The sequence below is a fragment of the Toxorhynchites rutilus genome, chromosome 1 (genome assembly GCF_029784135.1).
Source record: "Toxorhynchites rutilus septentrionalis strain SRP chromosome 1, ASM2978413v1, whole genome shotgun sequence".
Taxonomy (NCBI): Eukaryota; Metazoa; Arthropoda; class Insecta; order Diptera; family Culicidae; genus Toxorhynchites; species Toxorhynchites rutilus.
The window spans coordinates 77,260,872-77,273,041 of NC_073744.1; the positions used below are offsets into that span (position 1 = coordinate 77,260,872).

The window sequence follows — 12,170 nt, forward strand, 5'->3', positions numbered from 1 at the left end:
AGATATTGTGAGACCTGTGCATCATCGTAATGTGCGTTCGGCCAAAAATATTGCTGCTGTTGCTGTCAGTGTGGAGGATGACCCGAATGTTTCGATTCCACGGCGTGCTCAGCAATTGGGCTTGTCAAACACATCATTGTGGCGAATTTTGCATTCGGACTTGCACCTACATCCATATAAAGTCCAACTGGTACAAAAATTAGAGCGTGGTGACCATGGAATACGTCGGGCATACGTCGATTGGGTGAACTAACAACAGCAGCAAAATGCTGAATTTTCGCATCAAATTTTCTTCAGCGATGAGGCCCATTTCGAGCTCGGTGGCTATGTGAACACCCGAAATTTCCGTATATGGGGCTCAGAAAATCCACACGTGATTGTTGAGAGGCCATTGCATCCGCCAAAAATCACTGTTTGGTGCGCATTATGGTCTGGTGGAGTCATCGGGCCGTATTTCTTTGAAAATGAGGACGACGAGACGGTAACTGTGAATAGTGAGCGCTATGGCCACATGTTAACCGATTTTTTTTGACAAAAATTGAAGATATGGATACGGATGACATGTGGTTTCAGCAGGACGGCGCCACGTGCCACACAACACGACCGAACATGGCCATATTGCGAACGAAATTTGAGGGACGCATAATTTCGCGTTTTGGTGATGCCAATTGATCATGCGATTTGAACCCGCTAGACTTTTTTGGTGGGGTTATGCGAAAGACCGTGTCTATGCCAACTCTCCGCAAACTCTTGAACATTTGAAAGACAACATTCGTGAAGTTATGACTGAGATACCGCCCCATATGTGCCGAAAAGTCATCGAAAATTACCTGTTCCTGATCAAGGTGTGCGAGGAAGTCCTAGGTGGACATTTGAATGATGTTGTATTTCACACATAATGGCATAAACCAAACTTTAATTTGAAATAAAAGTTTCATCGAAATTCGAATTCTAAGTGTGTTTTATTTCAATTTACTTTCGGAATTTAAAGTTAGAAAACCCTATATTTCAAGAGACCATCCGTCATATTTTGGTGGATGTTTGGACATGATAAAAATCGCAGCACGACTAGTGTCAGAAATTAGTTTTCTTCAAAAAGATTAAAAAAATGTATGAGCATGACATGCAGACGAGTCAATAATCATCAGCATGGACCAATGCTAACAAGTTATAATCGAAAAAACCTTGTCGAAGTGGACCTAAAGAGAAGGTAATGCTGTTTTCTTCGATATTCGTGGTGTTGGTCATCTGGAATTCCAAATGGTCGATAAAGTTGTCCAAAAATGACACGAATGTGATTCAACAACCTCCATTCTCCCCAAATATGGCACCGTGTGACTTTTTCCTTTTCCGAAACTCAAATTATCGCTTCGTGGGACCTGTTTTGACAGCATTGAAGTGGCATTTTGACAGCATACCGAGCAATTCGATAGCATCGATAGTGATAGCTATCGGTGCAGCTTTCAGAATGTTTCGAGTTGTTTGGTTTGCTTGTCGCATATCTTCCGAGAATTATTTTGTTTTGGTTTGCGTCCCTGATATTTTCGTTTGAGAAACAATTCAAAAACGCTTGAATATATGCAATCGCAACAAATGAAATTCGATCTCGGTTCGAGATTATCTCGATTTACAAAATACGAGATTTTGCTCGGTGTGATAGTGATAGTGATTGTATCGAATTCTCGATTCTTCTTTTTCTCTATTATAGTTACTTTCAACACATTCCGGCTGGTTCGTCACTTTTACTTCCATTTTTTGGAGGAATGTCGGGAGTGAGAATTGAACTCGTGATCTCTGCGTGAGAAATATGGATGTTACCACTACGCCAGATCGCCTCCACGAATTCTCGATTCGATTTATATAATAGGGCCCAATATGAGCAAAATTTAGCAATGTTTGAGGATCAAAAAACCACGATTTTAGTGCACTGGCAAAATCTTCTGTTTAAATTCATTGAAAATGCAACAAGTTGATAAGTTTTTCGCTGTTAACGTACTATTGAGGATCTACTGTGTAATATCATGCAGTTTTTCATTAAAATAAATGGTGTATTTGATGAAAATTTCAAATTTTAATTTTTTTCTTTGAAACTATTAAACAAAAAACAGTTTTTTCGCTGCACTAGAAACATTGTTTTTTGTTTGCATAACCAAAGACGCAATAAAGTAAATTTACTAGGCAGTGGAAAACAGTGTTTTTGGGGTTAACGGGCAGTGGCAACTATATTGCTACCAATTTTTGAGCTGTTTTAATAGTTAATTTTTTATCAATGGTAAACATGTGTTATTCCTCATGTAAGAATGTAAGGATAGTGGTTCCGATAGCGAATGTTGATGTGTTCGGTGAAAGAATTATTCAGCATGACACTTCGAACCATACAATCAACAGGTTACCTCACACTGACAGCAATCAGCTGATGTCTCAACACTCAACAGGTGCGAATCATTCAACTGACAGCTATGGGGACCTTATCGGATCCAACTGCGGGGCGTGCAATAATCACAAATTCAGTCTATATCACGGCAATTATTTTCTTCAATTGCCTAGATGAACCAAAAAAATAAGCCCTGGAAAATGGCCCCATCCCAAAACTTCGGGAAGTCACATGACGGGATATTCTCCATTCGGCCATTTTCTGCAGAAGGGCACAATGGGTCGAGTATTTGGTTGACTACTTCCCTACTTTCTGCTCATCAGTTTTGGGTCGTATTCTCCTTCTCTCTCTCTCGAACTAGGCTCGAACTAAAATAATACCGCATTGAAGTACAATTCCGGCAGGCGCGTGCCGCGAGACGCATTGCCGTCAATAGACAACAGAGCGTGGTGCCCTCTGGTGGGGGGACTCAGTTGGCAGACCGAACGTTTTTCGCATGACATTACGAAAATATATCGCCAAGCCACAAGCTGCACTCTTCCTCACAAAAATATGTAACGATTAATCGTGATTAATTTATTAATTACCCTAATCCTTCGATCCACCCCAACCTTGTACACCCTAACCAACGGAACACTACCCGTTCGACCCGTAGGAGACTGAGATAGGGAGTTCGGTGTGCGGTAATCAGGTGTTTACCACCACCTCGGGTGATAAACACGCTCGATATGGGAAGGGTGAAGCATTGGAGTTTTCCCTACCGTACCCAGAAAGTTCATCGTTTCTTGAGGCGCTGCTCCGCACTACCGTTAGCTGCTTCCGGTGGACGCCGTTTTGTCAGTCGTTGTTTAAAGCACTATGGAACCACGTCACCAATCGCGGTCACGGTTATTCTCTTCTGCGTTGGGAGGTACAAAAAATACTCACTCGAAACTTGTACACTGGTACACGATTTAACAAACAAAATCAAAGACACGAATTTCAGTCCGACTTTATCACAATTTGGGGTCACAGATTTTCACACAAAGTGAAGCGTCGCCACAAGATCTTGTGTGTCCACCAGCTAGCGAGCAGAAGAACCTCGATAGCCGTTTGGCGCGGATGACACACACGGAACGGCCAGAGGTGTCTCGCCCCTGCTGGTCTGTTATTTACTGACGCACTGTAAGCACTGAACTAAATTTCGAAACCAAGTTCACGTAGCAGCAAAACGCAGCGGCCACCGAATCCTGCCCGAGTTGGCTATTTGCCAAGTGGTGTCGGCAGGTCTTTGGTTCGGCACTCGTGACACGAGCATCTTATGCTCGTTACTCTCCCTCTCTCTATCTCGTGAACGCTGTGTACACAGCGTGTGTACGTACACGTGATCGCTCCAACACCACAGCAGAGCAGTGCTTTCGTGTCGCTTCAAAAGTCCCGACAGGACGCGCATGCCCGGGAAATTCCACCCTCCTGCTCGTGTCCAACTGGAAGGCATCCTACCACGACACACTTTCCAGCCAAAGCTTGGGGCTCGCTGGAGAAACCATCCACTCGCTCACCGAAATACACACACATATTTACCGTGTGATGCGTTCGCAGTCTGTGCCGTCTCATCCACGAAGTGAGGAATCAACTTTGGCAGGCCGATGGGCGTCGGATTCAAGAACGGCTCGTGTGGTATATTTCACCAATTCTTTTTCTTTCTTCGGAAGGACACCACGATGGCGGACGGGGGGTGGGAGTAAATTAGCATTACACAGCGCATTGAAAGTCGTTTTTTTCGCTTCGTGGTGGATAAGTTTTGGTGTACTCTGCGAGATCGGGGGGTATTTTCGGAGGATGGATGCTGGACCGAGGGGATTTGCGTGGCACACATGCAAACGCGTGGTTTAGTTTCGTCCTGTGATCGATGAGGGGTTCGTCTCCGTTGTTTGTTTTGTGTAATTCGTATACGCTCCCTTGAATATGGAAGCGGACAAAAAAAAGTTCTATCGCATGTAATATGGAACAAAATGGATTACCACTGAACGTGAACTAACGATCGATTTGCGATGGGAGCTAGTAGCGGCACGATGGATACATTTTTATTTTATTTTATCCTCTGCCTCTGTTGCTACGGTATCGTACAGGGTTTCAAAGGACCGGAGGTAATGCAGAGCCCGGTGAACGCGAATGGTTAACAAACAATTGCAAGTGTACTTTGCCTAATGAATGCACCATACTTTCGCGGTGTATTATATAGTGAACATGATTGGCTTCGGATGTGAATCATGCAACCGCTTACTGTACAGATATCGGTGAGCTGAACATAACCCATTCAATTCAATGGTGGCTTGGACTGATTCGAGTATTTTCTATTGTCGTTTTTGATGGAACTGGAAAAAAAGAACCCTTGAACAGCATACTTGGCCTTTCCTATTGGAATATTGAATGAAGTATAATCCGCAGATGAAATGGAAACTTGCGAAAACCTATACATTTCAACTAATTTGACTCAAATCTGCAAATGAATGAACACTTTTCATGAACCTACCAATGCTCTTCGATGTGTTATAATATTAGGTTGTTAAAAAAGTCCTGCGGTATTTTTTTTGAATTTTCATTTGTTCATAAAATTAGTTACAATCATCTGTTTTAAGTCAAATATGCGCCGTTTTGTTCGATGACTTGTTCCCAACGAGATGCCAACTTCATAATACCCCTGTTATAGAAGCTCGCTTCTTTATTGGCAAAAAACTCGGATAGCCAATTTTCACAGGCCTCTTTTGTGGCTAACTTCTGACTACCTAGCTCGTTCGCCATGGACAAAAACAGGTGGTAGTCACTTGGTGCAAGGTCCGGACTATACGGCGGATGCAAAAGAACCTCCCATCCGAGCTCCCGGAGCTTCTGGCGCGTCACCAAAGAAGTGTGTGGCCTGGCGTTGTCCTGATGGAAGACAATGCGGCCTCTGTTTATTAAAGATGGCCTCTTCTTCATGAGTGCTACCTTCAAGCGGTCCAGTTGTTGGCAGTACAGGTCCGAATTGAGCGTTTGGTCATAGGGAAGCTGCTCATAATAGATTATTTCTTGACAATCCCACCAAACACACAGCAGAACTTTCCTGGCCGTTAATGAGGGCTTGGCCACCGTCTGAGCCGCTTCAGCGGGCTTCGACCATGACCGTTTGCGCTTCACGTTGTCGTAAGTGACCCACTTTTCATCGCCAGTCACCATCCGCTTCAGAAACGGGTCGATTTTGTTGCGATTCAGCAGCGATTCACATGCGTCAATACGGTCAAAGATGTTTTTTTGCGTCAACGTGTGTGGCACCCATACATCGAGCTTCATTGTGAATCCAAGCTTCCTCAAATGGTTAATAACGGTTTGATGACTTATCCCCAGCTCTTGGCCGATGCTACGGCTGCTACTATGCCGGTCTTTCCCAGTTAATTCAGCGATTTTGTCGCGACAGGCCTTCCGGAGCGTGGCGCATCTTCGACGACCTCTACACCAGAACGAAAACGTTGAAACCGTCGTTGTGCGGTGGAAATGGAAACTGTATCGGGTCCATAAACTGCACAAATTTTATTGGCAGCTTGAGATGCATTTTTGACTTTGTCATAGTAGTACTGTAAAATATGTCGGATTTTCTCTTTATTTTGCTCCATATTTGCGACACTATAACTCACGAACTACTTAACCAAAAAAACACTGTCAAGGACTATATTATAGCGCCAAAAATACCTTTCCAACAAGCTATAGTATGACTCGATACAATGAATACAACTAGAACTACGCGCTTACAACGACACCTCGCGGAAATACCGCAGGACTTTCTTGACAGCCTAATATATTTTGCAAATCAGGTTATTGTTTTCAAGTTAATGTTAGCCAGGGTATTTATGCTTTTGATTTTCTTATATTGAAATTGCTCGCTTCGTTCTCGACGAAATGTTACAAAGTCTGTTGTAATGTATGGTTGGCCTATCAAACTTCAAGGGCAGCACGAACCAGGGCTTGTCATTTCCGAAATTAAGGCATAAAATGTCCACGCTTGTCAACGGTGAGGGGGGAGGGGGTATAGATGAGATCCATGTGAAAATTCACATTTTTTAATATAGTTGAACTTCTTCATTGAAATCTGTGTTCGGGAAGTAACTCACCTAAACTGTGAGCGATCGTGCTATCTTGCTCAATCTTGAGCTCGTGTTGTTTCCAACTTGCAGCAAAGATGATTTCTGAGCTACTACGTAAACTGAATATATGTTCCCGGTCCAGATCTACGCGAGAGAAAATCTGACACGACAGAGAAAAATTATTTTCTAATAAGGATATAACAAATTGATGTCTTACTGGATTTCTTAAATCACTTGTAGACACGTAGATGGATCGTTTAACGGATGAGAGTGTTCGCGCCCCACAGTGCGAACGAGGAGCAAGTGTTCCAAATTTCCAATTTTTAATGTCATCCCTATCCTTTTTCCTATCCAAATCATTCCCTCCCATCCAAAAGGCAATGTTTGGTGTACGACACTACGACAACAGCATATCTCGATGACGAACGGAAGCAGAACGCATACAAGCAAACAGCATATGAATCGATTCCTACCAATGCATTTTTTCCATTCCTATTCCAACTATCAAGTGTGAAAGATCGCGAATAAACCATCCGTTAGTTAGAAGAATTCCTGTGTTTAATTTCCAAAGTATTTAGAAATTTCCAAAGTGTTTTCCAGTCTCGATAGAAGCCGCATTCCAAATCCTGAGCTATCATCCAGGCCTCCTTCAGCTGAAGGAACCGCCACTTCCTCAATGGTGTGATCCACCAGAGAGCGTTTTGTACTTTATATTCCTCCAAACTACAACCCTGGAGAAATTTTGGTTATTTTTTTTCACTTTTGGTCGACAGGTGTGCAAATTGAAATTGCCCGGTTCATGTTGTAAGGATGTTCCTAGCAGGTTGCATGTATTCCTCCGATTTGACACATTTTTTTTCATTTGACATTCATTTTCACATTGTGCAAAAAATGAAGAAACAGCGTATCAAAAATGTCGAGTTTCATTACGAATAAAGACTTTCTCTACTTTTGTTTTTCCATTTGAATGAAACGGCGTTCGAAGGACGTCACTTGCTTATGGAAGCTTATGGTGAACATGCTCTAGCAATGAAAACATGTGAGATATGGTTTCGGCAATTCAGAACAGGTGATTTCGATCTGAAGGACCGTGTACGTTTCGGCCGAAAGGAGATGCTATGTGTGTGGTGGGACCAGGAGGGTATGGTGTACCATGAGGTACTAAAACCGGATGAGACGGTGAATGCAGATCGCAACAAATGATAATTTCAAACTTTGCGTTGAGGGAAAAAAAAAGATCGGAATAGGCTCGGAATATGCACGGTAAAGTGGTATTACAGCATGACAATGCACCGGCGCAAACCCATAGGACCGTGAAGAAAGCAATAAAAATCCTTAACTAGGAAACGTTATCGCACCCCCTGTATTCTCCAGACCTGCCCCCGTCAGATTATCATCTTCCTACCTCAATTTGCAGAGCAGAACTTCGCAAAATATAGTAAAGATGTCAAAAAATGGATCGGCGAAGGTGTTTTGCAAAACAAACAAAACAAAAAAAAATTATTGGAAACAATTTGCCTGAGAGATGAGAGAAATGTGTTGAATCGAAAAGAAATATTTTGAGGTTCTCCTGAAAATTATGGATTTTCTTCATCGAAAAAATACATTTTCAACTTGTACACCTGGTATGTTGCCTATCTTCGAAGTACGTCGTACAAATGTGGATGAATTCCTCATCAAAAATTAGGGGTTCAGGTGTATCTGTTATATGAGTTGCAATGTACTTTGAACATGTCAACTTGATGGAAAGCCCAGAATATTTGATGGATTCTTCGGATAATTGGATGGATAATTCGAGAAATACTTCGCTTTGGAAGACTCAGATTCAATTCACATCAGCTGAAAGTCAGTGTAAGTTGTTCTGTTAGACTTCTCGTTGGATATCTTCCCGAAATGAAGGGTTCAATTTACAACGTTATTGAGTCATATCTGAGCTATGTACCATAAATTGGTGGTGATATGTGTATATTCCTATAATCTTTTGTTGTAAACCCAAACTCCAAGGTTTGAATACCGATACTGGTCAATCGCTAATAGTAAATAAAATGGTCTTAATCCGTTGATTGTTCTTTCATTAGTCTTTTTCTTACGAAAGACTGTCTGTACTCCGAATGTTCTCTGGAGGCGCTGAATATTTTTGACAAACAAATTTCTTTAGTTAACATAATGACGATTTTGAAGAAGTAGCATTTTGGGTTTCAATTTATTAATTTTTGTTGGCATGGTCAGATCCTTACATGAATTAATGAATAAATTGTTATAGGCATTTGAAAGCCTATGGTACTAAATTTGTTTGTTCGCAAACAATAGTTTTCCATCTGAATAAAGTGCGAATTTTTGGTTTCAAACCTTCAATTATACCAAACTAACATAATTGCATTTTTTCCGCGGCCGGCGATTCCACTTTTGCCCAAAGTCTAGAATATTCTGATCGGGGAGTCGAAATCAATACAACTCAAATGGAGTTATGAAGAAACTGAAGAGTGAAACGAACAACTTCTTGGGCATCGTGGAGGCGATCTGGCGTAGTGGTAACATCCATACCTCTCACGCAGAGATCACGAGTTCAATTCTCACTCCCGACATTCTTCCAAAAATGGAGGTAAAGGTGACGAACCAGCCGAAATGTGTTGAAAGTCACTATAATAGAGAAAAAAAAACTTCTTGGACAATGTTAGTGGAAAAATCGAAGGTCACCAAAAAAACCACGGCCACTTATAGACCTAATCTCTCTTAAGATCATTTAATTTAAGGTTATAATCAAAATAGAACGAAAATAGCGTTACAGGTCCCGAATGAAGAATGGGCCCACTAAGTCATTTGGTCATTTGCTTTGAAAGCAATTTGTAAGTCATCTAGACTCACAATTGTATTATATTGTTTTGTATTTTTCGAACATATTTTTATCTTAGCGTGTGTAGTAAGTAAAAATATTGAGTGAACAAAAAGGAAAAAGAGAGAGGAAAAGTTATTGTGAAATAAAAAAAAATCTGCCAAATAAGTATATTGTTCTAATTAACCTTGGAATTATTGTTACTAATCGTTCATTCCGAGGGTATGTATAGAACTTCTGGTACAATTTGCGCCTAAGTACTCCTCTAAAACTTTGATCCATCGTTCGAAAAAAAAGGGGAAACGTATCAATTTGATTTTTTTACAATGGTTTCGGGGATACATTAGGTAAGAAACTTTCCTGTTTATAAAACACATTTTACATTACAAACATTTTATAAAACACTTCAAAAAGTTGTTTTTGGCTCTTTTTAAAACTGATGCAAACATTTCAATAACTTTTTTTAGTCAAAGGAACAAATTAACTAGATACAATGAACTATTCATCAATGAAGGCGAAGGGATAATTTTGAAATCAAAAAATATCTTTCCATTAAAAAGTCCTACAGGAACGCTCTAGGAATCAAATGAATGCTGGCTAAATTGGGTTATGAATTTTTTTTATTTACTTATCAAGCAAAAAAATCGGATGACCAATATTATTCTTCGAATGGGGAATTGAATGTCTATCAAAGGCTACCAATGACACTTCTGTTATCAATTTAGTGTAGCAAAAATTCAACAAGCTCAGTAATCGCAGTAGAAGTACTGCTTTCTATCCTGAACCTATGCTGGAACTTGCATAGAACAACGAATTTATTAAAAAAAATTAGTCTGTTTATATATTTTGAAGGTACCTTAACGTTTGTTTTCTTGATAATTATTACTGCAAGTTTATCTGCTCCATACATTTTTCTGGAATTGAAATACTTCATCAGAGAAGCAACCTCCGACTCGTTAGTAGATTAAAGAATAATAGTTCGTTTTAGATAGGATATTAGATATTCCTAGGAGTATTCTTAGCTAGATTTTCACCAATGGTGGAAAAATGTTTATTAAAAATATCGTTTCTATTTCTAAATTATACACATTTCTCATTATTTTTGAGCTCAATATTTGAAAAATTGTTTCTTCCTACCCGCTATTTGATTTAGATTTTTCATTATTTTGGCGCTGGAATTGTCATCAAATTTCTTTTTTAAATACTCACTTTTACACTTTTACTCTATATGAATTAGATGCATTATCCTCTCCTTTTCCTGAAGAAAATGTGAAAGTTTTAGGGTGCAATGAATGTTTCTATGATGGTTAGACACTCCTCCCCCCACTCAAAGGGCTGCCATACACATGAAACACAAATTTATGCATTACTCGGGAATCAATCAAGCAAACGAAACCGAATTTGGCAAGTGGAGGTTTTAGAATGCAATAAATGGTTTTATGGTGGTCAGACACTCCGCTCCCTTCTTCAAGGGAGGGCTGTCATACAAATTAAACGCAAATTCCTGCATTACTCGGGAATTAATCAAACAAACGAAACCAATTTGACATGTGAAGACTTTAGGGTGCAATAAATGTTCTTATGGTGAATAGACACTCCTCCCCTCTCTCTAAGGGGAGGCTGCCATACAAATGAAACACAAACTTCTGCATAACTCGAGAAATAATCAAGCAAATTGAGCCAAATTTGGGATGTGAGGATTTTTGGGTAAGAGAAATGTTTCTATGATGGTATGACACTCCTCCCTCCTCTGGAATGGAGAGGGGTCTCATAAAAATAACACACATATTTCAACCAAATATATTCCAACCAAACAAATTTTCGGAAATCTCTGAAAAAAATGGAAAAGTTCGAAAAATTCAATTCGCATGTTCTACAGTTACATATTGACAAGCGTTATTATTTGATGTTTGCGCTAACGGAATTGATCTTCGTTCGAAAGTGGAAATGGATTTTAATATGATAAAACGCACTCCTATATCATCTTCTATCTATATAAGAAATTTTGGACTCAAAAACGTGGGCTTAATAAGAAAACGTGGATATTGTAACGAAAAATAAATTTTGGGCGAGATGAAGTTTGCCGGGTCAGCTAGTGACCTATATACTTAAGGAAAATGTTTATATATATATATATATATATATATATATATATATATATATATATATATATATATATATATATATATATATATAGTAATAAAAATTTAGATGAGAATTTGGCTCTTAAAAACTTATATAACTAAGCCTGGAAAATAAACGAATTATAGAAAAGAGATGCATTCCACCTTTTTCATTACAATATTTTGTACAAAGGAATTTTGTACAAACAAATGACGAGTAACGAAATATCAAGAACTGTTATTCTTATGGACATAAAAGTTGGGAACCAAATATCAGAAGAAGAGACAAAGAAATGTAATGCAATACACTAGACAACAAAATTTAGACAAACGAGTGCGAACTTGAAAACTTTGGGTGATTTTGAAATGCTGTAACTTCTTGAAAAATCAGCACATGGTGATCAAAATATACATTGAGGAGTATATCAAAAAGTAGTCTTAAACATTTGACACGTTATTACACACTAACGGTTGAACTTTTTTTTGTCGTGTAATCAGAGCACGCTTCGTTTACATGCCACAAATCGAAATACAAGTCATTTAGTCGCGGTCATAAAGTTGTTTTCGAAATGTCGCGGATTGGTTTGGAAACTAAAAAGAAAATTCTGTACAATAGATGCACTGAAAAGGGTGTTAAATACCACAAAGTAGCAAAAAAAAATCAAAGTTTGTTCGGAAAGTGAACAGAAACGATTCGTCGCAAAGTTCGGTAATGACTTTCGAGGATCTCAGCAGAAGTG

General features: G+C 39.5%; 1 protein-coding gene across 12 annotated transcripts in view; it reads right to left on the reverse strand.

The window, feature by feature from the left end:
• Positions 1-12,170, reverse strand: part of LOC129762307 (complexin) — a 727,632-nt gene that overhangs the window by 182,070 nt on the left and 533,392 nt on the right. The window contains exon 1 of one of the 12 annotated variants that reach the window (XM_055760472.1): positions 3,141-3,559. The exons of 10 other annotated variants lie outside the window; for them this stretch is intronic. In XM_055760472.1, coding sequence (XP_055616447.1) covers positions 3,141-3,153 — 13 coding nt within the window. In that variant the 5' untranslated portion in view covers positions 3,154-3,559. Of the gene's footprint in view, positions 1-3,140; positions 3,560-12,170 lie in introns of those variants that run through there. One more of the 12 variants, XM_055760473.1, reaches the window with a different exon arrangement.